Below are 27,743 nucleotides of genomic sequence, written 5' to 3' on the forward strand. Positions count from 1 at the left end.
GGGAGCCTGCTTGAGATTCTCTCTCCCTCTCCCTCTGTCCCTTACCCTGCCCAAGCACTCTCTCCCTCTCTCAAATGAATAAATCTTTGAAAAAGAAAGTATTATGTAAGTGTTACCTCTTTTTATTAATTTAAGGGCAGGTCATACTGGGCCTATAATCCCATATTGCAATAATTAGCTGGGTGGAGCACTTTCCACAGAGCATGGCCTCCCCAGTTCACACAGAACACACCTAGCAGGTTCTCTCATCGTTTCATCCCTTCACAGACCCAGGTGTTTGGTGTACCCCACGCCCCAGCCAAGTGGTCAAAGTTTAGCACACAACCTCACCAGGTCTACCCTTGTCCAGACCCTCAAATCATCTTTCTCTGTGCCCTCATCTACCCCAAATGGGAATGGGCAATAGCCCCTGGCAACCTCTTAGATACCCTGCTCCGTCTGGCAGTCCTGAGCCTTGGGGCTTTTCCATGTTGGGCAGGAGCCCAGGTACTGCTCCTGCAGTGCCCACCCCCGGGTGTGGACCCCCAGCAGAATGTGTCAAGCCCCGGCGGGGTTCAACACAGAGAAGTGAGAGACTCCCATCCCCTTATCCCAGTTTTGGGCTCTGTGCAAAAGCTGCCTTCAGGAATGGCACAAGTCTTGTCTTACTCCATCCTTCAGCTGCAACCTAATGCCTCTGAGGTGGCAGTCCCTGAAGGACCTGCTGCCCTCCACACTGTCCACACTCCAGCCTTGGACATCACCAGCAAGAGCCTGAGCTGGGAATGGTGACTGGGTGTGCCCCTCCCCCATAAACTTAAAGCCCAGTAAAACTCAAAACCTACCCTCCCCACCTTCACAGGCAGAGGGCCCAGAGACAGTCAGTAGAAATCAGAAACTGAGGTGGGAATTTGAGGTGTAAAACAGACAGACAAAGTAGCATGTTTTGCTACCATTTATTTGCTATGTGGTATGTACCCAAGGCATGAGTCATGTCTGGTGTCCTAATCTCTGATCCCAGGAGACAGGGAAGGCAAGGAAAGCCCAAGGAGAAGCTACCACATCATGGGGAAATTGTGGGGGCTGGCGGAGGCAGGGGGAAACCCAGGTGTCCTGCTCTGACTTCTAGCAACTTCTCCTGCCCTCAGTCACAAGGAGTGCCCTATCCTCCCATCCAATGGTCCCAGGTGCAGCAATGGGAGAGGGGAGGGAAGGACAAGGAAGGGAAGATGACTCAGTGCTGGATGGAGGCATCTCTGCTCTGCATGGCTATTTGGCCCTGGCATAACTATAGGCGCAACAGGGTGCAGGCGGCCAGGCCAAGGGCTGTGGTGCAGAATGTATACTCAGTAGGCATGGTTGGCAATGTAGAGGGACTGTGCTGCTGCTCCACCATCTTCTCCGCTGCCTTCATACTTGCCCTGGGCCGCAAGCCCGTTCACCTGCAGAAGGGTGGGGGGTGGGAGGGAGGTGGAGTAAGTGGGCTGACGCCGCCCACAGGTGCCAAACCCTGCCCAGGCTATAGTCTCTGGGCGCTGCCCTCCTGCCTAGCTATATCCCTGTCCCACAACCACCACCTCTAGCTCCCGACCTCAGCCCGCTTGATGAACTCCTCAGTGGCAGCCCCAGCATTGTCTTGTTGTCCTCTCCAGGCATTGAGGGCAGAGGCCTGAAGGGCACGCCCATAGGAGAAGGTGAGGGCCCAGGGCCGAGGAAGGGGGCAGCGGTTGATAGCATTGAGGTTGAGCGATGCTTCCTCTTCACTCTGACCCCCAGACAGGAAAGTCACTCCTAGGGTAGAGAAGAGAAGACAAACTGATTGGGCAACTCCCTATTTTTCCAGGGTACGGGACACATGAAGGCCATAAGACCCTGAGAATGGGTCTTAGGGACAGGAGCAAGTTAGGAAGCAGGGTAGTACCTGGGACAGCTGGGGGCACAGTGCGACGCAGGGCAGTGACAGTTGCCATGGCAATCTCCTCTGGGCTATATTTAATGGCACAGGCATGGCCAGGGGTCACCATGTTGGGCTTCAGCAGGGTCCCCTCCAGGTACACGTGATGGTCACTCAGGGCCTTGTACACAGCAGCCAAGACCTGGCGATCAGAGGAGGTTTACTAAGGTTCAGGGCCTCTGCTCAGTGCACCCTTTTTAGGGGAAGGTGGGCATGACTGTGAGGGTCAGCACAGGCTAAAACTCACAGGTGTGTTCTGGGACAGTGTAAAGAGTGCTTGGGGAAAGTGCCTGCATCTGAGCCAGGGACTATGGGGAATACGCTCCCCCATGAAGCTGTCCTTGCAGGATGTGTCTGTGCCTAGGTTTGGACTCACCTTCTCCGTAACATACTGACAACGTTTGAGGTCATGGTCTCCATCTGGCAGGATTTCAGGTTCCACAATAGGCACGATGCCATTCTGTAGGTAAGAGCAGAGTAGCTTGGGAGGGGCACTAAGTAGGAGGGGAGAAACCCCTCGTAACCCTCTCCCCACTAGGCACAGGGCACCCATCTGACCCCCTCACACAAACATGCACACACCTGCTGGCAGATGCTGGCATAGCGGGCCAGCACGTTGGCATTCTCCAGAATGGCAAGTGCTGAGGGTGTGCGCTCACTGATTTTCAGCACGCAACGCCACTTGGCAAAGTCGGCACCATCCTTCTTGTATTGGGCACAGCGTTCCGAGAGCCCATCCAGCCCTGCAGGCATAGTGCCAGCCTCATCACTCTGCCCCTCTTTGCCAGCAACAACCATCCAACAACCCTGTGGTCTTCACCCACCCATCCTGTACCTTGAGTGGTGGTTTCTCCATCAGTCCCCGCTAGAGGCACTACACCCTTGTCAACCTGTAGGGAAAACAGAGGCAGAGGGCTGAACCCAGGCAGGATTCCCCTTGTCACCTCTCTCTCTCTCTCTCTCTCTCACACACACACACACACACACACACACACACATCTATTTCCATGTTCGGCCCCCATCGAGGGCCAGTGGCTGCACCTTGATGCCCACGACAATGCCTTTATCCTGAATGGTACGAACGAAGGGAACACCATCATCATCTTTCTGGTAGAGTGTCTCATGGAAAAAGATGACACCTCCGATGCACTTCTTCACACGGTCATCAGCACTGAACAGGACCTGGCGGTATAACCGGCGGTTTTCCTCTGTGTTCTCCACTCCAATTTGGCTCAGCCGCTTGGCCATGCTGCCTGGGGGCAAACAAAAGAGGGGTAGCAAGCTCATCCCCAGGGCTCTCTGGCCACCTCTACCCAACATAGCCACAGGCCCCCACCTACCTACAGACTCATCTGCGGCCAGAATGCCTTTGCCTGGGGCCACAATCCGGAGGGCAATGTCAGACAACTCCTTTTTCTGCTCAGCAGAAAGGGCTGGGTACGAGTGAGGCATGGTGACAGCTCTGTGGAATAGAGAAAAGATATAAAAGCTGGACCCGACCTACTACCTCCCCTGTTTCCTCTCCTGGCCATATGGGCCAAATGGTCTCCCCCCACCTCCCAACAAGCATGGAGCTAGGAACAAGGCAGGAGTCCTTGGCATGGGTCCTGGGCAACACAGTGGCACCAATCCCTCTGACAGCTAGCAGGCTTAGGGCCCCAGTTCCCGCATCTCCTTTTGTCCCTGGTGGGCACCCTTCCCAGCCCTGGGGAAAGATGCAGGGTGGGGGTGGGGAGGTGAGCAGCTCTGAAGCTACAGGTCTTCTTGTGAAACTACTGCCCAAAGATCCAGTCCTTCTTTCACTGAATTTGGCCCCTTCAGGTAGGGCATAAGCCCTGGCCTTTCCAACTTCCATTTTATCATCTTCAGCAGGGCCCCTAGGGAAAGCGTACTTACTTCCAAGGCTTCAGAATGAGGCAGAAGTACCTATCACCCCTCTTCCCTCAGCTTCTGGAGGAAAAGTGGGGGACAAATGGGGAGCAGGAGTGGTGCAAATAACTGCCATAGGCTTCTGTAACCTCTTCTTTCCCATACCCCAAACCTGGCTGCCTTTGCAGCCAGATGGGACCAGAGGATCAGAGCTGCAAGGAGTGAGTAGAGGGCCTGAGAAAGGGAGGAAGGAGCAGGGAGACCTGGAGGGAGGTGACAGAGAGACAGGCTAACTAGCCAGGGGAAAGACCTAAATGGGGGGGACAGAGTAGGCAAAACAACTGGACAGGGAACTTAGCCTAAGAGAGGGAGCAGGCTAAAATGAAAATGGGCTGGGCGGTAGAGGCTGACCCCCAGGAAAAATCCAGTAGGCAGAGGAAGACTTGGGATTAGAGAAGCTGAGGTCCGGGTGTGAGAGCTAAGAGGAAGGGGTACTGTGGGAGAGGCTGAATCACAGGGTTTCCAAGTGGACAGAAACAAGAGAAGATTAAGAAGAGAGCTAAGAAGGCACATCCAAGGACCCTCGGAGCAGGGCAAGGATGTGATGGAAGAGTTAGGGAGAGGAAGGGGAGATGCTGAGCAGCTCCCGCCTCGCCCGAGGCCTCACCTGTGTGCAGCGAGGTGCGCAGTGAGTTACCGGCGGCAGCAGCCACGGGAACAGCGCGGATTCAGGTCGGCAACAGCTGTGGCTGTAGCTCAGGGTCCTGTAAATGAGGCTGCGGATGCTGCAGAGCTACGTGACTCCCCCGAGGGGCGGGCACATCCCCGCCCTGGCCACGCCCCCTCCCCGGACTGGTGCCTCAGCCGAGCCACGCCCACTGAGGCGGGGCGACGAGGTGGAGTGACTACCCCGCCAGGTTCTTGGAGGCTGTTGTCCCCCTCCCACCTCTTGGAGCCCTACCACCAGGGGCCCCGGAGGCAAGAAATGGCCTTGCCCTCCTTTCTGCCACAATTGCCTTTACCACCGGGCTGGATGTTGGGCACAGAGCCTGGTCTGGTGAAGGAGAGTCACCTAAATAGTAACAACTGGTGGGGTAAAGAGACAGAGGCACCAACAAAATGTGGCAGTCTGGGGCAGGAAGTAGGAACTGAATTTCTCTGTCTTTACCCCCTTATTTACCAGGACCTAGCCTAGAGGGGGATGGAGAAGGTAAGAGAATGAATCCTTGTCTGTCCTACCCCCAGGCTAAGAGCCAGGGAACAAGCAGTCCAGTGCCCAGAGTATTTGAGGAAGCAAGAGCGGGGAGGAGGGGCAGCCAACTTTGGCTCTAGATGCAGCAGGAGGGTTGTATGGAGGGTGTCCAGGCAGGAGGGCCAATAAGCTTCTCTAACCTCATCCACCTCCCACACCCAAAAAATAGGATTCAGTGAATTTGAAGAAATACATTAAATATATTTTATTTAAATAGCATTAAACATAGCTAGTTCTTTGTCCATTGGTCCTGGTGTTGGGGTAAGGGAGTACTGCAGGTCAAAAAGGGTGAATCAGATTCCAGCTTTCAGTTTCTTAGCTCAGAAATTCCAGCAATCCCTGTAGCTCCTTGCAACCCCTCACAACCTCTGGGATGGACTGCAGAGTCTGGGAAGAGGCAAAAAGGCAGCTCAGGGTCACAAGTCCAAGGCTCCCAGCCCCCGGAAGCACCAACTGAGTCAGAGGGGAGAAAGCAGAAGCCACAGAGACGCCTGCAACAGTGAGTCAGACCCAGCGCTCGGCACAGGCTGGGAACCAGAGCGATGCTCATGAGTACTTCCCGGGGTCAGGCCCTATGCCAGACGCCTTAGTGGCATCAACTCCCAACCTCCTTTACCTCATAAATATGCTGAACAATGTCATCTAGTTTCTTTAACTCCTTGTCAGATCGCCGAAGATTCTCCTCTAGTATGTTTCTCTAGAAAACAAATAGGTTGCATTAAGTCCTACACTCAAAAGAATAGCATAGCTTGTGGGGCAAGGAAAAAATGGCAGAGCACTTGCTAGTAGTAGTGGGAAATGGCCCTGGAATGGCATGGGGATTCTTACATGGCTCTGGAACTTGACCATGAGTTTTGCCTTCTCATTTTTCATCTCCAGGAACATCACCCTCAACTTGTCCACCTGTAGATATGTCCAGATCAGCAGAGGCACAGCCTAGGGTTCCCGCCAGCTGCCCAGCTTCTCTGCTAACCCTGAGTCACCTCTCACCTCTTGGGAGAGCCACACTTTCTCCTGGATCCAGTTAGTGGCCATAGGCTGACAGTCGGGGTTCAGCTGACCTGCTAGGGTCTCTTGCAGCACCTTAGTCTCTGTCTCCGCACGCCGAAGTGAGCGGGTGAGCTGGGTCACCTCCTCTCTAAGGCTCTGAGGATAAGAATGGAGAGGTATCCAGTAGCCCTCAAAGGGCCTCTCTACCCTTCTTATCCCATGTGGTAAACAAGGGTAGACCAGGGATCCAATTTCCACCAAATCTGAGATTCTAGCCATCAGGGACACAGAAGGCAGAGGGCCAGGGATCATCCTGAACGTACTATGAGCTCTCCACTCCTGTTTATCTGTTCTAGGATCTTCTCGTTCTGCTGTTGTATCACTTCCTGGAGCTCCTTTTCATTCTGTGAGGGAAAGGGAGGTAGGAAGCACTGAGAGAGCTGGCTTCTTAGCAGCCCTTGCGAGGAAATAGGGTTTAGTGTCTGACCCATGTTCAGCTCCAATAATACCAATTGATAACACTCCAATTCTTCCTCTAGGGCTACATTAGGAAAGGTGCATTTCAGTGTTGAGAGAGTTCTGCCAGAGTTCCTGACTTCTAGGTCAGCCTGGGAGATGGCTCAGCCCATAGCTAATTCCCAAACATGTGAAATGTCTGACCCCAGGAAGGGCAAAACTAGGGCAATGATTGGAAAATCCCCACCACCCAGATTCCTGGAGAGACCATGGTTCCCAGTGGACCGGTGGAGCTGCCCCAGTTCTTCATCGCCCCACTTCTAGGCGCCTCCTTCACCTTGTAGCGCAAGCACAAGGCCTGGTTCAGCTTCTCTATGTCTGCCTCCTTTGCCTTCTGGGCTTCCTGATGCTGTTCTTCCTGGGCCTGTAGCCTAGCCTGCAGATCGCAACTAGGGGAGGGAAAAATTCAGCATTATTTCTGTCCTCTCAGGCACTGGCTGGGCCTTTGACATAAGGAGCTGTCTAATCAAGACTGTCCTCCACTCACATCTTTTGCTGCAGAGCCCTGACGGCTTCTTCTTTAGACTCTTGCAGCAGGGAACACAGGCTTTGAAGCTCCAGAGTCACTGTACCCATTTCTGCCAGGCTCTTCTCCATGCCTGGGATCTCTGAAAGAGCAAGTCCTAGCTAGAGGCAGAGCCCTTTGGCATTGGAAGGAAGAAGTGTGTGTAGCCATCATCGCCACAACTCTTATCCATGTTCCCCACCCATAGGATTTGAATTTCCGGAACACTGCAGATCCCAAAAGGCAGAAATAAAATGAGCCCACGTAAAATTGAGGTTTTTAGAGCAAATTACTTCTCACTGTTTTAGTCTTTATCATTAGTACCAGATCTAGAAATGAGGCAGGATCCCTGGAGCCCATCCTAACCTGTAGGCTGAAGGGAAACCATTGATGCTACTCGGGTGAAAGCACTCTTGTCACTTCCAAGCAAGGGCACAGGAGCTGCTTCTGGCTCTAAAACAAAAACCAACCAAGGTAGAGAGCCCCTCTGGTGACCCTGTCAAGGGTCTGCCATAATAGAAGCCAGGGAGAGAGAAGTCTATTGGTAGGCATCTTCTATAGCTAAAGATATGAGGGGCAGGGCCACAACTCTCCCGCCCTTAAATCCCAGGGCCTTTAACCTTCATCTGCCATTGCTGTCAAGACGCTTCCCAAGAAGGCACTGTCGGCAGGCGGAGGGTATTCCTGGGCAGGAGCACAGGCTGTGCTTAGCAGGGGGGTCTCTGGTTCAGCCTAAGGGTAAAGGAGAAACGTGATGAGCTGCTCTTCAAGGGTTAGTGTTTTCCTGAACTTCCAGGTACCCACCAGCCACCTCCTCTGGAATGCTGTTCTATCTACTCCCTTTATTCTCTATCAGCACCTTCTCAATTAGCTCCTTTCCCTGAACTTAATTCTCTCACTAAAATAACAACAATTAAAAACAGAAACCATCTTTTAGCTTAAATCCCATTTTTATTTTTTTTAAAGATTTTATTTATTTGACAGAGAGAGAGAAGAGAGAGAGAGAGGGAGAGAGAGCACAGACAGGGGGAGCAGGAGATGGAGAAGCAGACTCCTTGCTGAGCAGGGAGCCTGATGTGGGGCTCGATCCCGGGACTCCAGAATCATGAGCCGAAGGCAGATGTTTAACCGATTGAGCCACCCAGGTACCCTTTAAATTCCATTTTCAAACAGGCTTTTCTCTTTCCCTTCCAATTAAGAAAAAGATAAAGCAGCTTACATTTCCTGCCTAATCTATTACTCACCATCTATTGACTCCCTCACCCACTACACACAGTCTTCTGCCTCACCATTCCACCAAAATTGTTTCACCAATACCATCCTTACTTTCAAATTCAACAGACACATTTCAGCTCTTGTTTTACCTGACCTATTTGATAACCAATGACCAAGTTCTTCTTTTAGAAACTTCCTTTTCTCAGCTTCTGGGACATGACTCTCTCCTTCATATGTAGGCCTCATACCTTTCTATTTCTTCTCTCTATCCATAGGTCCTTCCTTAAACTGTTGGACTCCTTTTAGTTCATGCTTGGCCTTCTTTATACTCTAATCCATTCCCCAGGTGGCCTTGCCTTGGGAACTCCATAAAAACATCCACTTCTACGTGGGTGACCTTTCAATCTGTCTTTCTCAAGCGTATTATTTTCCCAATCACCAGACCCAAAGGCTCAACTGCCTGTGAGAAATCTACCAGAATGCTCCATAGTTCACCCGACATTTATTTATTTATTTATTTTAAAGATTTTATTTATTTATTTGACAGAGACAGCCAGCGAGAGAGGGAACACAAGCAGGGGGAGTGGGAGAGGAAGAAGCAGGCTCCCAGCGGAGAAGCCTGATGTGGGGCTTGATCCCAGAACGCTGGGATCACGCCCTGAGCCGAAGGCAGACGCTTAACCACTGCGCCACCCAGGAGCCCCTCACCCGACATTTAGTATGTGTAAAGCGGACCGCACCATTTTCCCTGTCCCATCCCACCAAAAATCTGTTCCTCCTCCTGTATTTACGATCCTAGGGTGAGGGCCTTGGGAGGGCAGCAAATTACAGCCTGCAGTTCAAATCTGGCCTGCCACCTGTTTTGGTAAATAAAGTTTTATTGAAATATAGTCATACACATTTTTTTACATATTGTCTATGGCTGCTCTTGAGCTACACAGGCAGAGTTGAGTTGTTAAGACAGTGGTGACATGGCTTGAAAAGGCAAAAATATTACATTGTACTTTATAGTATAATAGTAATATATATATACTGTACTTTATACCAGTTCTAGAAAGTATCATCTTTCCAACAATCTAGAGATCATAATTCACTCTTCCACCTTACTCCCACACCAAATTGGTCACCAGGTTCTATTACTTCTATTTTCCAAACATGTATTGAATTCATCCAGTCCATCCTTTCTCTCTACCCCTTCTATAACTGCCATTAGTTCAAGGCTTCAGGCCTCCTGTCTACTTCTCTAGTCTTGTTTCCTTATCATTCTTGCCCCATATAACTCCTATACTGAAGAGCTTGCCAAATTCCATATGAGCAGGGCCTTGCCTTGTTCACCTGTAGCCCCAGCACCCAACCCAGGTCATGTTACAAGGTAGACACTACAAAAAAGGACACACAGTGCCTCCCTGACTTTCATAGACCATTCCCTTTGCCTAGTAGACCTTCCTATATAACCCTGCCCCCGCCCCACCCTACAAACTTCCAAACCTCAAGAGTCTGCCCAAGGATCACCTGCTTTGAGAAGACATGCTAACTCTCAAAGGTATAACTGATGTTTTCTCCATGCAGACCTCTACCATGATCATAAATGAAGATGTCAAGTTTACACTTGTCTTCCCTGCAAGACTGTGGATTCTTTCACATTTCCCGTGCTCGGCACAGACTAGGGTCAGATCATAAGCCCTTCCAGATTTCAGGATCTTGGTTGTAGCTTTCAATATTGAATAAGCTAATTAACTCTATTCTGAAAGATATCAACAATTTATTGTGTAGTGTGCCCTGTGGGAAAGCCAAAGAAGCAAGGGTAAATTTCTGCTTGCTTTTTTTTTTTTTTTTTTAATATTTATTTATTTATTTGAGAGAGAGAGAAAGAGAGAGCACGAGTGAGTGCAGGGGGAGGGACAGAGTGAGAGGGAGAGAGAGAAAATCTCCCGCAGACTCCCCAGTGAGCGTGGAGCCCAATGTGGGAGTTGATCTCATGACCTTGGGATCATGACCTGAGCTGAAATCAAGAGTTGGATGCTTAACTGACTGAGCCACCCAGGCGTTCCATCTGCTTTCTTTAAACGTAATCTGTTTTTAAATTTTTTTTAAGATTTTATTTATTTGTCAGAGAGAGAGAGTGCGTGAGAGAGAGCACAAGCAGAGGGAGTCACAGGCAGAGGGAGAAGCAGGCTCCCCGCTGAGCAAGGAGCTGGATGCAGGACTCGATCCCAGGACCCTGGGATCACGACCTGAGCCAAAGGCAGACGCTTAATCAACGGAGCCACCCAGGTGCCCCTAAACATAATCTGTTGAAGAGAACAGACATGGGAGGAAAACTAATGCAAGAGCAAAAGGAGGGTAAGTTCATGAGGAATATAGCAGGAGATCACTGAGTCCATGTGATTCTGGAACATTTCAAAGAAGGTGGAATAGGGAGGATAAGGAAAAGAAAAGGTATTTCCAGTTCAAAGGCAAAGGAAAATGGGTATGGTATCAGCCCAGTTCTGGGTATGACTAGAGATGGGGCATGTACGTAGTACACAGGCAGTCTAGTTGGGAGTAAAGGATTCATAATAGAGAGGCAGGAGACAGATGAAGAAAAGTTTGAGTGACAGGATGAAGTCCTGTAGGTGACTGAAAGTCAATGAAGGTCGGAGAGGGAACAAAAGTAGCGTTTTAGGAAGACCATTCTATACAACAAAGATACAACTGGAAAAACTCTCGTAAACTAGGAATAGAGGAGAACTTCCTCAACCTACAAAAGCCTGCAGCTAACATCATACTTAATGGTGAGAAAGTCCAAGCTTTCCCTCTAAGATCAGGTACAAGGCAAGGATGTCCCCTTTTACTCCTCCTTTTCCATATCATGGTGGAAGTTCTAGCTAATGCAGGAGGACAAGAAAAGGAAATAAATGATCTACAGATTGGGAAGGAAAGAATAAAACTGTCTTTGTTTGAAGATACGATTGGAAGGGGAGAGAAGGAATACTGGATCCTACCTTCTTTAGTTTTCCCTGTAGGAAGAGGGTGAGTCTCTGTAGTTGCTCAGTCAGCACCCCTAGCTCTTGGGAATACTGGCGTGTCTTCTCCAGGTGTTGTTCCTGGTTCTCTGCTATGGTGCTAGCCAGGTTAGCCCTGAAATAAAGAACAGAGAAAATAGCCAAAGACCAGGCAACCTTCTCTGAATTCACTCTCCCAAATCCCCACACAGAGCTGCATTCAAAGAGGGAAACAAGGGGTGCCTGGGTGACTCAGTCAGTTGGGCGTCTGACTCTTGTTTTTGGCTCAGGTCATGATCTCAGGGTTGTGGGATCGAGCCCTGTATTGGGCTCTGCACTCAGTGCAGAGTCTGCTTGTCCCTCTCCCTCTACTCCTCCCCTTTCTCGTGCTCTCATTCTCTCTCTCACTCTCTCTTTCAAATGAATAAATAACATTAAAGAAAAAAAAAAAAAAAGGAAAACAAGAGCCTCTTGGACCCTGTCACAATTCCCTTCTTGGAGACTTTAGCTTCTCGAAGTGCTTCTGGGAAACATACACACTTAGTTGGCAAAGCACAGAAAGGTAGAAATCTTACTTCAGGTTCTCCACAGTGTCCTTGAGGTCCTCACACTGCAGGCTGCGCTCCCGGAGTGCTTCCAGCGTGGTTTTCAACTGACATTCCACCTGGCCCAGCTCTAGGTGAGCAACCTGATTCTCTTGGTCTGCAAACTGGGGACACAGGAAAAGGAAGGAAGGCAAGGAGCCGGGGGTGGAGGGGGGTGGTGGTTTGAGGCTAAGTGGGAAATTTTAGAGCCCTGGGAACAGAGGCTTTTTCTGGTCCCCAGTGTCAAACCTGACTTCCATAGCATCAGGTAGGAGTCGCGCTGCTACCAGCTCCCCTGCCCCCGGCCACGGTCCTCACCTCCAGGGTCTCCTTCAGGTCTTGCACCTCCTTGGCCAGGACAGCCTGTTGTTGCTGCAGCTCTGCCTGCATGTGTTTTAGTGCCACCTCTTCCTTTTGCCACCTGCCAGAGACTTATATTAGATCCCAGCAGTCCTACATCACGGGTGCCGACTGCCACAATCACCCGACAGTAACTCACTGAGCAGTCTGCTCCTCATTGCTCTGGGTAAGCTGGCAGAACAGCTCCTCCTTCATGGCCAGGTCCTGGGTACAACGGGCGTGCTGACTCTGTAGCTCTTTTAGCTGACTTTCCATGCTGGCCAGACTCTGCAGCTGAGCCTGGAGATCTAAACCAAAAGTATCCTAATGACACCATGTAGTCATCAGGCCAAAACCTCCCTGTTCTGCTCTGTAACAAGTGCTTTAGAGCACTTCCTCCCTCTACCGCCACCCTCCGTGCTTCAGCAGGGCGCAAGGGCTTGTGCTTGTACGTGTACACACACACACACACACACACACACACACACACACACCCCTACCTGTTGCTAGGCGGCTGTTTTCCAACTCCAGTTGTTCTATTCGGCCTTTGCAGTCCTCTAAATGGGTAGTAGCTTGTTCCAGCTCCCTGGAAACCTAGTAAGAAAAGATAGATTTTTCTCCTATGGTTCTTCCTGAATCAGGAATCCTAGGACTCAGCCCAGCTTCTCTTTCTGGACAGAACAGCAAAGCACCTTGCTCTTGGGCAGCAACACTGCAGAAATAAGGTCTCCAGTAAACAGGAGAAAGAAGAGAAAAGTAGCTGAAGAAGGTGCTAAAGAGCAAAGGAAACAACTGGGCCCCAGGCCATCTACAGTGAAGGGATCTGGCTGGTCCCCAAACCCACAGAGTAGAAAAAGGGCAGGTCCAGGATAAGAGGCTAATGATACCACTCATTAGAAAGGACTTCTGCGGAGGAGGAGGAGGACACCAGGCCTAAGAAGTCCCCACTCCTGGTTTGTACCTGCTGCTTTTCCTCAATTGCAGCATCACGCTCCTGCAGGGTCTGCTGGCTCTTGGCTTTGAGTTTCTCTGTGAGTTGTTGAGACCGGCTCAGCAAGGCTGTCCATGTTACATACTACCAGGGGAAGCAAGCAGGTCAGGAGAGCACGTTTGAGGCAAGGCTCCTCACAGGGCTGGCTGTGAGTAAAGGAGTGGTATGATGGCCCCATATACTCACATCCAATTGCATGGATATCCAGTCCTGTTGTAAGTTTGAAGTCAGACTCGCTGTCTGCTGAGCCACCTCTTCTTGCTCAGCATGAAGCCCTACCTACACAAGAAGGATTGCCTATAGGGAGGACCCCTTCCCTCTGGATACAGCAAGATGGGGGGATATGGCCATCCTCCCAGTGTGTCAGCATGTATCCCAGGAAAGAAAATGCCTTCAAATTACCATTTGGGCCTGGGTCTCCTTCAGAAGGCCTCTGAAGTCCCCCATGGATGCCAGGTCCTGTTCCAGCTGGCTGATGCGCTGGCTAGCGTGTGCACAGAAAGCCTCTAGCACAGCCTCTGCCTATTGAGGGAAGAGGTGGGCAGAGGGGCAAAAGAGCGCAAAAAGCCCTAACTCTCCACCACACCAGTAGTTTAGTTCATTATTCCCCAGTGCAGGCAGTTCTTAGGCCACCCATCTGTGTCTCAAGTGAATTTGTGTTCCTGCAGGAACCCTGAAGAAGAGACCTCCCACATCTGGGAACAAAGGCCTGGCACCTTACCGCATCCTTGCCTCTGAGGGCCATTTCCTCTTTGTGCTTTGCCTCCTCCCTTTCTGCTTTGAGGCTCTGAAGCCTTGTCTTCAATTTCTTCAACACGTCACAACAGCAGGAGACCAGGGTTTCTGCACGCCGAGACTACAAGATAAGAATCTGATACTGCGTCTCGTTCCTTTTTTGGGACTTTTAGTCTCACTAGAGGCCCCTGCCTTCACCTTCATGCTGCTTACCTCCTGACTCACAGTAGTTTTATCTTCCTCTAAATGCAACAGAGATAGATGAAGCAAGGATATCAGCTCTTTAGAAACCAGCACCCATGACTGCTGTAGAGGGAAAGGTGGTTAGGTTAGATCAGAGATCAAATAAAGTCACTAAGCAGGAAGTAAGCAAGAATACTGGGAGGGGAAACCACTGACCCCATTTCCAAGCTCCCAATAGGGAGAAGATATCACCATCTGCTAATCACCCAGGATTCTCCATTCTTGATTTTCACAGGAGACCCAGAGATGGCACAAGGTCAATCAATACTTACCATGACATTCCTGGCCTGCTGCAGAGCCTGTCCAATCTCTTGGCTCTCCTGAAGATGCTGAGGTTTCTTACTTATCTAGTCAGAGAAACAAAATTGTGCCCTTTGCATGGGCAACATGCACCACCAGCACCACATTCCCCCTCCCACCCGCCGAGATCCAGGAGTTTCTCCCGTTAAAAGCAGGAGCAAGGCTCACAGCTCGATGAAGCAAAGTCAGAAAAAAATCCAGAGGTATGCAAAAAATTCCTTTTCAAAATAACTTTCTAACTATAAGGATGACATTGTTTATTGTAAAAGTTTGGAAATACAGAGTGAATAAAATGGAAAAAGAAGCTATTAATAATTTCACCACCTGGAGCAATGATTTTTTTTTTTAAGATTTTATTTATTTATTTGAGAGAGAGAGAGAGCGTGCAAGCATGAGTGGGGAGAAGGGCAGAGGGAAAAGGACTGGGTCAAGCAGACTCCCCGCTGAGCGAGGAGCCAGACATAGGACTTGGTCCCAGGTCCCTGAGATCATGACCTGAGCCAAAGTCAGACACTCAGTCAGACCCGACTGAGCCACCCAGAGGCCCCTGGAGCAATGATTCTTAACCCACAGTATAGCAACTACCCCAAAAGATTTTGATATAACTCCACACCAGAGATTTTCTTGCTTATAGGGATTTGCTGTAACTAAGGAGTAGATTACTTCCCTCAGGTGTCAGGGAGAAAAAATAAGTTGCAGAGTACTGATTTAGATAGAAACTACCATATTCAGGGTGCCTGGGTGGCTCAGTCGGTTAAGTGTCTGCCTTTGGCTTAGGTCATGATCCCAGGGTCCTAGGATGGAGCCCTGCATCGGGCTCTCCCTGCTCAGTTGGGAGCCTGCTTCTCCCTCTCCCTCTGCCTGCTGCTCCCCTTGCTTGTGCTCTCTCTCTCCATCTGTCAAATAAATAAATAAAATCTTAAAAAAAAAACAAAACTACCATATTCAATAAATTCCAAGATGATTATCTTTTTATACAATAATGCCACTAAAATTGGGATGGATCTTAATATTGACAGTGTTTTAAGTATAATGAAAGACAGCGATGCTTAAGAAAATCACAACTGAGGGGCGCCTGGGTGACACAGCGGTTAAGCGTCTGCCTTCGGCTCAGGGCGTGATTCCGGCGTTATGGGATCAAGCCCCACATCAGGCTCCTCTGCTATGAGCCTGCTTCTTCCTCTCCCACTCCCCCTGCTTGTGTTCCCTCTCTCGCTGGCTGTCTCTATCTCTGTCAAATAAATAAATAAAATCTTAAAAAAAAAAAAAAAAAGAAAATCACAACTGAGATTATAACATATAAATAAATGTGGGGTCCCGCTTTTATTACTTAATTTTATTATACTGTTACTTAACCCTGAATTTATATTCATTCTCTTCACTGAAATAGCCTGAGACTGGAACATCTGCTTTAGGGAGACCTATCAAAGTAGAGTACCACCCATTTTTAACTTCTGCTGATACCTCACCTCACCTCAAAGCCTCTCAGAAATTATCTGAACTCTGATTTCCTTATTTAAAACTCATGACTTATGTTATACTTCTTTTCTATGTTATTAAAAACTCTTCATAAACATACTTTAAAATTAGGTTGCAGAATATCCCATCTTATGGTGTACCATAATTTTTCATTACACTTTTTTCATCATTTTTTAAAAAGCTACTGTCTTTATGCAGAATTTTCTTATCCTTAAGATACATCCCTAGAAGTAGAACTACTACTGGGTCAAAAAGTTTGAATTACTTTAAGGGTTTTACTTACTTTCAAAAAAGGTTGAACCAATTCACATGTCCCAGTGACAATGGGACAATACTTAACCAGCATTATCTATTTTATTTTTTCCATCTTGTTAGACAAAAATAGCATCTCATTGTTTTAATTTCCAATTCTCTTGATTCCCAGTAACCTTCTCAAATATTTCTTAGTCATTTTTATTTTCTCATTCTCTGTCTATTCGTTATCTTAGTGCAGATAAAAATTAGTATGCTACGTAGAGTGGAAAAGTATGATCTCAAGGCAGCAGAGCCATACAGAGACTCAAGTTCTGTGAGAAAAGTGGGGAGCCATCATTACCGCTGAAAGGCAGCCATCATCTGAGAGAAAACCTGCGGGAGCAGCAGTGCTGAGTCACGATGTTGCAGCAGTCTGGATTTAAGGAGACAGAGCTTGCGGAGTTCACTGCTCCCCTCCCCCACAGAGCAGCCATTATTCCCCACTGCATCTTGCGGAAAGGCACGCAGTACTCCATGAGCCCCGGACAGGGCACGCCTGCTGCTCAGAGCTGAGCAGTCAGGCAAGTGATGAGGTTAGTGTGAAGGAGGCAGCCAAGCGGCAAGGACAGGGCACCTTGATGGGGAATGGCGGCAGGTGCTGTCATTGCCCCTCTTTGGCTCTGGCTCAGTGGCCTCCAAAGGGATTTGGCAAGCTTCAGGGAAAGAGGGTATGAGGACAGCTCAGGGATGGGGAATGAGGTCAGGATTCTGGCAAAAGGTAAAGTCATTATGTTGAGGATATTTTCAACCCAAGGTCTTTGGGCATTTGGAGACCGTCTCTTCTTAGCAGCAGCCACCCATTACCTCAAAGGCCACAAGACTGAGGCTCTCAATTCCTTCCCTGGACACCATTCCCTTCCTTCCTCAGCCTGTGCTGTCACAACCAATGTCGTCTAAAACAGTGGTCTTTAAACTGTTTTCCTCTCATATCCCGCAGAACAACTTTTTTTTTTTTAAGATTTTATTTATTTATTTGATAGAGAGAGAGACAGCCAGCGAGAGGGAACACAAGCAGGGGGAGTGGGAGAGGAAGAAGCAGGCTCATAGCAGAGGAGCCTGATGTGGGGCTTGATCCCACAACGCTGGGATCACGCCCTGAGCTGAAGGCAGACGCTTAACCGCTCTGCCACCAGGGGCCCCCCGCAGAACAACTTTGAAAGACTGAGCACTCTTAAGTTTAAAATGTTACAAAGGCTGTAATTTCAACCATGCTATAAATATTGATAGTTTGAGGGGTGCCTGGGTGGCTTAGTCGGTTAAGTGTATGCCTTCGGCTCGGGTCGTGATTGCAGGGTCCTGGGATTGAATCCCACGTCAGGTTCCCCACTCAGTGTGCTCTCTCTCTCTCTCAAATAAATAAATAAAATTCAAATAAATAAATAAATATCGATAGTTTGGAATGAAACTGTTAAATATATCCAATGGTATAAATACTACATATACCATAATGATTTAATACCTATTTGATCCCATTAAAATATGCATAAGCAGGGGCCCATGAGTGGCTCAGTTGGTTAAGCATCCAACTCTTGATTTCAGCTCAAGTCATCATCTCATGGGGTTCTGTACTCAGTAGGGACTCCACTTAAGGATTCTCTCTCTCCCTTTCCCTCTGCTCCTGTCATCGCTCGTGTGCACTCTCTCTCTCAAATAAATAAATAAATTTTTTTTTTTTTTTTAAACACACAAACAAGCTCTTCCTAAAAGTCAGAAATTTGGGAGCCCCTGGGTGGCTCAGTCAGTTAAGCATCTGACTCTTGATTTTAGCTCAGGTCATGATTTCAGGGTGGTGAGATCAAGCCCTGCGTCAGGCTCCACCCTCAGGGGGGAGTCTCTTTCTCTCCTCCTCCCTCTCCCCATCTTTTTGCGTGCACACGCATGCTCCCTCTCAAATAAAGAATTCTTTTTTTTTTTTTTTTAAGAGTTCATTTATTTATTTGACGGAGAGAGAGACAGCCAGTGAGAGAGAGAACACAAGCAGGGGGAGTGGGAGAGGGATAAGCAGGCTCCCAGAAGAGGAGCCTGATGTGGGGCTCGATCCCAGAACGCCGGGATCACGCCCTGAGCCGAAGGTAGACGCTTAACGACTGAGCCACCCAGGTGCCCCCAAAAAATAATTCTTTAAAAAAAAGAGTCAGAAATTTTTTATCATCCCTTTTCCTCCTTGAACCTGTATTTTTACTCCTCTCAGAATTTTATCCTCACGTAATGTATTTTAAGTCTATAATATATTTAAAGTCTATTACTAAACAATATCTCTGCAACAACAGAAGTCCATTTCACCCAGTAAAATTTTATTGGGGATTGTCCATCAATAAAATGGATAGCGCTTCCCTCCCCTTACTAGTTCATGTGTCTGTTGACTACTGTGATGCCTACACTAAGACATGGCTCAGCAACAATTCTATGCTGATTTTCCTTTCCTATAGATGTAAGCACTGAAAATCCACTTCACATAAATAATGGGAATAAGTAGGAGTGGAGAAAGAGAAGAGGGCATGTCACCCAATTCTAGGCACACCTTTACAGATACAGGCCAAAAATTTCAATAGTGAATTTGTATCAAAATTTTTAATGATCCACAAACATAACTGAAGTCTTCCTTCAATTTTGTTGAAAGCATGCAAAAATGATGTGTTATATTATCATTGCAGCCATTTGCTTTCTCAGCATGTACACAAAAATTTTCTGTTGTCCTTTGATTGCTATTCCTTCACAATGTAAGATTCAGCATAGGTAGCAAATACGCTGCTCTTTAGTAAAGTAGGCAAGGCCACTGAGAATGGGGAAATAGGAAAGAAAAAAATTAGTCAAGAGTACATGTGGAAGATGAAGATCTAGAAACTGATTCCTTTAAAACTTTCCTTGCTTATATTCCCTTGGAAAATTGTGATGTATCCCAAGGGTATAATGTGCGCCCACAGCTTTTAAGGGATTTTCCAGATCCTCAGCTTTTATACATATTTTAAAGAGGGACCACTGGGAAGAGCCTTCTTACCCCATTGGGAGATGTGTCAGTCTGTGTGCTACTGTCTTGAACTTCGGAGTGAGGGACAGTCAGCTGGCTCTTCCAGGCCCGCAACTGGCGGGAGAGAACCTCCAGAATGACAAGAGAGTTCAGCAGGTTATCTTCTAGGTCATGTCGAGATAAGGCAGTCAGATCCGGAGGATGGTTGCTGCAGCAAGAGAACATGAGGAGAAGAAAGAAAAGAGAAGGGATGGGAGCAGCAGGTCCAGGTTAACGGAGGCACAAAGATACAGGGACACTTACCCCCATAAGAGGTGCTCTGTCTCAGAAGTACCATCCTTGATACCTGCTGGGTCTGCCTGGGAGGTGTTTGTACTCTTTTCCTGTGCTTCTGGAGGAGTAAACCAAGTCCCCACCGAGCAAGTAGGGAAAGGGGTAGTGCTAATCGCAGCATCCCGAAGCACAGAGGGAAGGGATAAGCTCTGGCGGAGACTTTCCAGCATGATCGAAGTATTTACATCTTTTTCCAGCCAGGCGAGTGGGGACATCCAAGGCCCTGTATCAGAGATGAGAACCCTACCAGCATCTTCTACTGCTGGGCCTGGAGCTGCCTGGGATTCCATTTCTCCTGGATTTGGGGTCAGACATGTGGATGGAGTATCTTCCGTATATGAGACAAGTGCTTGATCTTCTAATTCAGCCTTCTCAGGGAGTGTGGGAAAGCTAAGTTCTCTTTCTTCTATAGATCTGTGCTCTACAATTTCCTCCCCTGGGTCTACATGACTGGCAGGGAAATCTGCTGCTAAGGCAGTTGAAGGGGAGAGCCAGAGCATGGAGGAAGGCAAGAAGATGTTACTTTCAGAAGGGACTAAGTCCTCAGCCACAGCCTCAGTCCTACCACCTCTGAGGCTTTCTTTGGAGCAGTGTTGCTCAGAACAAGGATTTGGTAGACACTCCAAGACGTGGGATGGAGGATGCTGAAATATAGGTTTCTCAGGCAAAGTGGGAACAACTTCTGAGAAGTTGTCTTCTTTGCAGGCCGCCACCCACTCTCTTAGCAGATCTCCTGGCCTCAAAGTCTCATCTGCAGAAATGCTATTTGTCTCTGTCATGGTATCTAAATGAGCCTCAAGTGCAACATCTTGCTGCTGCCCCACGGGAGAGGGTACAAGGACTATGGTTTTAACCACATTGTTGTCCAGTGGATCTACTGCTTCCTCAGATATTTTGGGAGTAGAGTTGGTTTGGGGATTCATATCTAGGGGTTGCTCATCTGATTCATGTTGACAAGCTTCTAGCCACTTTGAGGGATGGCCGAACTGTTCTGGGGGGGAATCTGTCCTCTTGGCATTGACAAAATCCAGTGGAGATGAGGTGTTGCTGCCTTCCTGCCAAAGAAAACAAAAGTAGTTGACCAAGGCAGTCAATTCACATTCCCAACATATAATTATGGTACAGGATAGTGTCTGAACTCAAGGGAAGAGTTTTCATTACCTCTGCTTAGGTAAAAACTTGGCTAAGCCTTGCTGCTCACTAAAGAAACCCTAAACTAAACCTAAGGAACTTGCAAGTGAACCAGCCTACAGTATAAACAAGGCTGAGATAATCTATCCATATCCTGGGGAGATGGCAGCTTGAATGTGACCTCACTCATCTCCAATCCTAACTCCAACTCACTTTTAGAGGAATGGGTAGGCAGGATCCCTAGGTACGCTCTGCCAAACTCTAGAGTTGCTCCAAGATTTTCTCTCTTCTGGGATAGATGAGAAATTGGGGACCAGAGTTAGTATAATGTTTTGCTGGGGCCCAGAGAGATCCATGGATCCTAGGAAAAAGGGCAACATCAACCTGTACTAGTGACCTAGTCTCCCTGGCCTCAAGAGCTGAAGGTGTCCTGAACACATGGGTTGAATCCATTCAACCCATTTGAAGAGCTCTAACTTTCATAGCAGAGGAAAATGAAGAGCAGAGACTTCCTTCTGGTGCCCTTATAAAGGACCGACAGCTCCCCACATGCTGGTTCACAGGAACAAAGACCACTGTGCCTTCTACCATCTAAAGGGTTGCTGGTCCTGAGATTCAGTGAAAAAGAAAAGGAAAATATGAATGTACTTAAACAGATCTAGTAGCCAGAGGAAGGACAAACCCTAAGATAGTTAGAAAAAGTAGACCCTAACAAAACGCAGCTGATGGAAGAAACAGATGACAATGTAAGAAGATTCGAGTACAACACACATACACAAAGACCTTCTGGAAATAGTAAAAATTACTTTTAAACAAATTCAGTAAAATGAATTAAAAGAGGATATACAACACACACACACACACACACACACACACACACAAAGACCTTCTGGAAATAATAAATATTACTTTTAAACAAAAAATTTCAGTAAAATTACGAATTGAAAGACAATGATCAGAGCAGAGGCTGTAATTATTGGCCTGGATAATCAAGTGGAAGAATATCTTAAAGCAAAGACAAAAATACAAAGAAATGTAAATCTTAGGCAAAAGCTAAAAGAATTGGAAGATAAATCCAGTAAACCTAACATGTGAAGAAAAGAAGTTCCATGAAAAAAGAGAACACTGACAGGAAGCACTAATTAACAAATATTAGAAGAAAATTTCTCTGAGGTAAAGAAAGACCAGTGTTTGCATATTGAAATGGCTCACCAAATTCCAAGCAAGACTGGTAAGAAAAAATAAAATTACTGAACTATTTAAGAAAGATAAAACTATTTTAGAAGCTTGAGATAGAAAGACCAATTATTTACCAAAAAAAAATCAGACTTACATGAAATCTTTCATTTACAGAGAGGGATGAACTTTAAAACATAAAACATCCACCCGAGCCAAAGGCAGAGGCTTAACCAACTGGGCCACTCAGGCACCCCACGTAATAGCTATTTTAGATAGCAATCTGCCAAAATTTATTAAAATTAAAAATATCTAAGTGAGCATTTTGTAATGTACATAAGCTGTTGAATCACTATGTTGTACACCTGAAACTAATATAATGTCAACTATATGTCAATTAAAAAAAAATCCTTGGGGTGCCTGGGTGGCTCAGTCGGTTAAGTGTCTGCCTTTGGGGTCAGCTCATGATCCCAGGGTCCTAGGATGGAGCCCTGCATCGGGCTCCCTGCTCAGTGGGGAGTCTGCTTCTCCCTCTCCTTCTGCCTCTCCCCCCCAACCCCCGCTCATGCTCTCACACGCTCTCTCAAATAAATAAAATCTTTAAAAAAAAAAGTTTCCTTGATATTTATTAGCATTGGTTGTAGAAGAAAAAAAATAGAAAACAATGTCCATTTATGAATAAGTTATGATTCATGCATATCATAGTATCTCATGAATTAGTTCTACACCAGTGGGCACAGGGATTTGCACCACATTGTTTTGGGTTTTGTTTTTGTTTTAAAGATTTTATTTATTTATTTGACAGAGAGAGAGACAGCCAGCGAGAGGGAACACAAGCAGGGGGAGTGGGAGAGGAAGAAGCAGGCTCCCAGTGGAGGAGCCCGATGCGGGGCTTGATCCGAGAATGCCGGGATCACGCCCTGAGCCAAAGGCAACGCTTAACGCCTGAGCCACCCAGGTGCCCCAGCACCACATTGTTAAATGAGAAAAGCAACATGCAGAGACATGTAAAGTTGATCCCCATTATTTATGGATTCGGTATTCGTGAATTTGCTTATGCACTAAAATTTAAAATTTGTAACCTCAAAATCAATAATTGCAGCCTTTTGTGATCATTTGTAAGTACATACAGAGCAGTGAAAAAAAAATCACCTAAAACACACATTCCACCTGAGGTTGAACAAAGTAACATTTTTACCTTCTTGGGTTGTTCTTTGTTTTTTTTAACTAGACTCCAGGCCCAATGTGGGGCTTGAACTCAGGACCCTGAGATTAAGAGGGAAATGCTCTGGGACACCTGGGGGCTCAGTTGGTTAAGTGTCTGCCTTCAGCAGAGGTCATGATCCTGGGGGCCTGGAATCCAGTTCAGCATTGGGCTCCTTGCTCAGTGGGGAGCCTGCTTCTCCCAACGCCTACTGCTCCCCCGCTTGTGCTCAAGCACTCTCTCTCTCTCTGACAAATATACTAAAAAAAAAACCAAAATCTTAAAAAAAAAAAAAAAAAGAGTGGTATGCTCTACCCACAGAGCCAGCCAGGTGCCCCTTTCCTTCTTGTTTTAGCTATCATACTGTAAACAGATGCTTTTTTAGTGATCTATTTAGTGCCATGTTTTCACATTTCTTGTGCCTTTTTGTTGGCAATTTCACTGTTTCGTGCTGAGTGCTGAAGTGCTGGCTAATGTTCCTTTTTTTTTTTTTTTAAGATTTTATTTATTTATTTGACAGAGAGAGAGGCAGCGAGAGAGGGACAAGTACACAAGTAGGAGGAGTGGGGGAGAGAGAGAAGCAGGCTTCCCACTGAGCAGGGAGCCCGATGTGGGGCTCGATCCCAGAACACTGGGATCATGACCTGACCAGAAGGCAGATGCTTAACGACTGCGCCACCCAGGCACCTCTGGCTAATGTTCCTAAGTGCAACAAAGCTGTGATTCAGGGCGCCTGGATGGCTCAGTCGGTTAAGCATCTGCCTTCAGCTCAGGTCATGATCCCAGGGTCCTGGGATGGAGCCCTGCATCAGGCTCCCTGTTCAGTGGGTTCTCCATTCTCCATCTCTCTCTGCCTGCCACTCCCCCTGCTTGTGCACTCTGTCAAATAAATAAATAAAATTAAAAAAAAAAAAAAAATAGGGCACCTGGGTGGCTCAGTTGGTTAAGAGATTGCCTTCAGCTCAGGTCATGATTCTAGAGTCCCAGGATCCAGTCCCACACAGGGAGTCTCTTTCTCCCTCTGACCCTCCCCCTTCATGCTTTCTCTTTCACTCTCTCATTCTCTCTCTCTCAAATAAATAAATAAAAATCTTTAAAATTTAGGGGCACCTGGGTGGCTCAGTTGTTAAGCATCTGCCTTCAGCTCAGGTCATGATCCCAGGGTTCTGTTATCGAGCCCCGCATCAGGCTCCCTGCTCAGTAGGGAGCCTGCTTCTCCCTCTCCCACCTCCCCCACCCCCCCGTCACCCGCTTGTTTTTCCTTTCACTGTTCCTCTCTCTGTCAAATAAATAAAATCTTTAAAAAAAAAAATCTTTAAAATTAAAAGAGATTTTAAAAAGTAAATGGCTGTGGTTAAATTCTATAAGTTCTGTGAAGATCAGTTCCCATTAGATACTTTTTTTTTAACCTATGCTGTACTAATATGGTATATTACAATTAAAAAAAAACTAAAAATTTAGTTTCTCAGTCACATTAACCACCTTTCAAGTGTTCAACAGCCATATAATTCATAGCCACCATACTGGACAGCACATATTATCAAAATTCCCATTATCCCAGAAAGTTTTCTTTTTTTAAAGATTTATTTATTTATTTTAGAGAGAGGAAGAGTGAGCAAGCAGGGAGAGGGGCAGAAGGAAAGGCAGAGGGGAAGGAGACTCCCCACTGAGTGCAAAACCAATGATCCCATGATCCTGAGATGACGACCTGAGCGGAAACCAAGAGTCAGATGCTCAACTGACTGCGCCCCTCAGAAAGTTCTATTGGCCAGTAGGTGTTAAGAGTGTTTTCAAGAAAGGCTGCTACCTTCATACATCCATTATTCAGGATGTCAAGAATATATATTCTTCTTTCCTCCTCTAATCTATTTTATTTATATAGTATCTCCTTCCAAAAATAATTCAGACTGCAAAGGGGCAGTGGGCTGGGTTAGTCGGTGGAGCATGCAACTCTTGAACTTGGGGTCCTGAATTTGAGCCCCACCTTGGGTGTGGAGCTTGCTAAAGAAAAAATAAAAATAACTAAAAATAAAAATATTAAAAATAATTCAGGCTGCATGAAAAAGAACAGACAGAGCGATAGATCAGGTTAATAAGATACAAAATCACAGCCAAAAAAGAAAAAGGAAGCAAATCTTCCTATTTCAAGGAGTAACAGTAGCTATATCTGATGATCAAATTTGACCCTGAGCTCTCTGGAAGCCAGAAAAAGAGGGGAAATATGGTAAACTACATAGTTCTCCTCATCAAAAAGAAAGAGAAAAGGTTAGCAATTTCTTCAGGAAGACAATCATCCCAGGCAGTTAAGTTCTAAAAGAAATTTCTTTGAGGAACTTTATAAAGGGGTCAATCTCCTTCTTTGGCAAGTTTTTACAACAACTGAAAAGCAGTTTCTGCATGGCTACTTCTCTCAAGACTTGGACAAAAGTACAACTCAGTGAGGGCGATTCTATAACTTGATCCCAGGAAGAGTTCTGACTACCTCTTGGAATGGACGTGGATATTGCCTCACTATGGCAGCTGACTGGTCTCTGCGTGCGAGCCCATGTCAGGGGAAACCACTAATCAAAGTGATGATATTTCTCAGTAGTTTGGGAAAGGTTTAACGGGGGAGGAAGTGATAAAAAAACTAACAGCTAAATAGAGGTCTGGGTTCTCTGTGGATTTCCTTTAACCACCCTAGGGCACCTCTCTGTTGGCCTGAATAGCTGTAAATGGATGTCACTAAGGCAGACTTCATTATCGTTATTAATTACGTTCCAGCCTTGGCCCTCTGTTCCTCTGAGCTCTCGACCTCGGCAAAGAGCCCAGTCGAGAAGCTGGCCAGGCGAATCTCACCTGCAATCCCAGCTTGCACAGTGCTGAGGTCGGCGAGGAGCATATCGGGGGCCCTTTTCCAGAGTTGGTGAGGGCACCGGGCTGCAGGATAAGTTCTCGAAGAGGAGCTCTCATAGCTGGTTTTCCCTGAGAAAGCAGAGAGTGTGAGAAAGCCTGGGTCGGCCCAGCCCGGTCCGGCCCGTCTTCCCTCTCCAAGAAGCTCTGGGGCAATAGGAAGGGTAGACTTCCACACCAGTCGCGCTGAAGCGGCAGGACCAGTAATAGACTCCACACACACCCCCTTCCCCACACACACCGGCGTCCCCCCCCCCCCGAAGCCCCGACCCAGCTCTCTCCGTCCCTGAGGTTCTCTTGCTCACCGGTTGGGGCGAAGGCGACAGGCTAACGTTCAGGTTTTTCACCCGCCACATTTTCACCACAGAACGCGGATCGATCACCTCCCAGACCCAAGAGCAGACGCCATGTTCACCCGCCTTCTTTATTTGAACCTGCGCCGCGCCTCTCGATTGGCTGAGGGGGCCTGGGTGCGTCGGACTAGCTGTCCGCTCCCGGCTCGAGCCCGGCGGGCGGGGGCGGAGCCATCGTAGGCTCCGCCCCCGCCCTCCCGCCCGCGGGCAGCACGCGCTCGCCGGACGGACACCCGCCCCCCCCCCAACCAGCGCGGGAGGGGGCTTAGAGGGCTGGAAGCGCCCCAGGCACCAGGCCGGTTTTGTGGCCTCACCTCGGGGCGGGGACCCAGGTAGCTGGAGAGTCAAGGAGTCTGTCCCTCCCGCTTCCAGGGGACCACCCTCACACCCTGTCAGACAGAAAAGTTGTTTCGGTTGCCTGGCCTCAGGTGTCTCCCCCAGTTTGCCTTAGTTACCTGGCGCCTCAGCCTTGACCGGAAAGAGCCGGCGGGGGAGCGCGGAGGGGAGAGGTGAGTGGAGCGTTTTGGGACGAGGCTTGGTGGGTCCGCGCGCGTAAGCCCTGCGTCGGGGGTGGCCTGGGCTGGAATTTAGCCTCTTCGGAATTTCTCGTGTTTTCCTGGGACTTACCTCAGGGCCGCTACAAGTGTACGGGAATGACAGCTAACCAGTATTGAATGTTTATTAGGAAACTGACACTGTTCCAAATGCTTTATTTACATTAACTCCTCTAATCCTCCTAAGGACATGTGAAGTAGGTGCTGTAAATACCATCCTTTTGCAGACAAGAAACTGAACCCTAATGAAATTGGCAGAGCCCCACCGGTGGTAACTGGGAGTGTGGAGATTTCAACCCATACCGTCAAGTAACTACAGGACTGTATTCTCCCTGTGAGCTTGAATCCCCTCCGTGGGAAATCTAGCTGTTGAAGGTGGACTCGATTTTTGGAAACAGCCTAACGGTAAGTATTTAGAGTTTACGATAAAGTGTGTTCATTGCAACAATCATTGTACCTTGTTTACACTCTGAAGTCTTAATGATTTAGAAAAGGAAATCATCCAAAGAGGAGGAACTATAATCTGTCATGAACTGTTGGGCTCTCAGGGAATGAGCTCCTGTAGAACCCTGTGGTCTGATACCATAGCCACTATCACATGTAAATACTGAGCACTTCAACTGTGGTTAGTCCAAATTGAGATGTATTATAGGTGTAAAATACAAACTGGGTTTCGAAGACTTTGTATGGAAAAAAGAATATAAAATACTTTTTAAATATTGATTACATGTTGAAATTATATTTTAGGTATATTAGGTTAAGTAAAATACATTAAAATTAATTTCACCTGTTTCTTTTTACCTTTTTAATGTGGCTACTAGCAAATTTAAAATGATTTATGGGGCTTACATTGTACTTCTATGGGACAGCAGTGCTCTAGAAACCTAACAGTCCCAGCCTGCA

General features: G+C 47.5%; 2 protein-coding genes across 3 annotated transcripts; both read right to left on the reverse strand.

The window, feature by feature from the left end:
- Window positions 1–921: 921 nt before the first annotated feature.
- Window positions 922–4,604, reverse strand: ALDOC (aldolase, fructose-bisphosphate C). Of its 2 annotated transcripts, none has more exons than XM_026517707.4 (9): window positions 4,470–4,604; window positions 3,274–3,395; window positions 2,975–3,186; window positions 2,769–2,823; window positions 2,516–2,676; window positions 2,310–2,393; window positions 1,901–2,075; window positions 1,571–1,770; window positions 922–1,421 (listed from the first exon to the last, which is right to left on the reverse strand). In XM_026517707.4, the coding sequence occupies exons 2-9, from the start codon at window positions 3,383–3,385 to the stop codon at window positions 1,326–1,328; spliced, it is 1,095 nt and encodes a 364-aa protein (XP_026373492.1). In that variant the 5' UTR covers window positions 3,386–3,395; window positions 4,470–4,604; the 3' UTR covers window positions 922–1,325. The 2 variants fall into 2 exon arrangements, with proteins under 2 accessions (XP_026373492.1, XP_044246682.1); XM_044390747.3 differs by lacking the exon at window positions 4,470–4,604 and adding an exon at window positions 3,830–3,955.
- Window positions 4,605–5,246: 642 nt separating this feature from the next.
- On the reverse strand, window positions 5,247–26,425 carry SPAG5 (sperm associated antigen 5). The gene is made up of 24 exons (XM_026517709.4): window positions 26,239–26,425; window positions 25,880–26,005; window positions 19,501–20,585; window positions 19,228–19,405; window positions 14,429–14,503; window positions 14,127–14,219; window positions 13,900–14,034; window positions 13,581–13,700; window positions 13,365–13,457; window positions 13,149–13,262; window positions 12,688–12,781; window positions 12,348–12,495; window positions 12,167–12,269; window positions 11,840–11,973; window positions 11,265–11,400; window positions 7,686–7,797; window positions 7,432–7,518; window positions 7,048–7,168; window positions 6,838–6,949; window positions 6,368–6,448; window positions 6,045–6,200; window positions 5,883–5,957; window positions 5,671–5,751; window positions 5,247–5,441 (listed from the first exon to the last, which is right to left on the reverse strand). Exons 1-24 carry the CDS (start codon window positions 26,287–26,289, stop codon window positions 5,370–5,372), a joined length of 3,582 nt encoding a protein of 1,193 aa, XP_026373494.2. The 5' UTR covers window positions 26,290–26,425; the 3' UTR covers window positions 5,247–5,369.
- Between the last annotated feature and the right edge of the window lie 1,318 nt (window positions 26,426–27,743).

The sequence above is a fragment of the Ursus arctos genome, unplaced genomic scaffold (assembly GCF_023065955.2).
Source record: "Ursus arctos isolate Adak ecotype North America unplaced genomic scaffold, UrsArc2.0 scaffold_24, whole genome shotgun sequence".
NCBI lineage: Eukaryota > Metazoa > Chordata > Mammalia > Carnivora > Ursidae > Ursus > Ursus arctos.

Coding starts and splice junctions, on each gene's coding strand:
- ALDOC (XM_026517707.4), bottom strand. CDS start 3,385: ATGCCTCACTCGTACCCAGCCCTTTCTGCTGAGCAGAAAAAGGAGTTG. Junction 2,824..2,974: donor GCATTGTCGTGGGCATCAAG/GTGCAGCCACTG, acceptor TTTTCCCTACAG/GTTGACAAGGGTGTAGTGCC. Junction 2,677..2,768: donor TGGAGAAACCACCACTCAAG/GTACAGGATGGG, acceptor CTATGCCTGCAG/GGCTGGATGGGCTCTCGGAA.
- SPAG5 (XM_026517709.4), bottom strand. CDS start 26,289: ATGTGGCGGGTGAAAAACCTGAACGTTAGCCTGTCGCCTTCGCCCCAA. Junction 11,401..11,839: donor GACACTGTGGAGAACCTGAA/GTAAGATTTCTA, acceptor TCTTTATTTCAG/GGCTAACCTGGCTAGCACCA. Junction 5,958..6,044: donor AAGTGTGGCTCTCCCAAGAG/GTGAGAGGTGAC, acceptor ACATATCTACAG/GTGGACAAGTTGAGGGTGAT.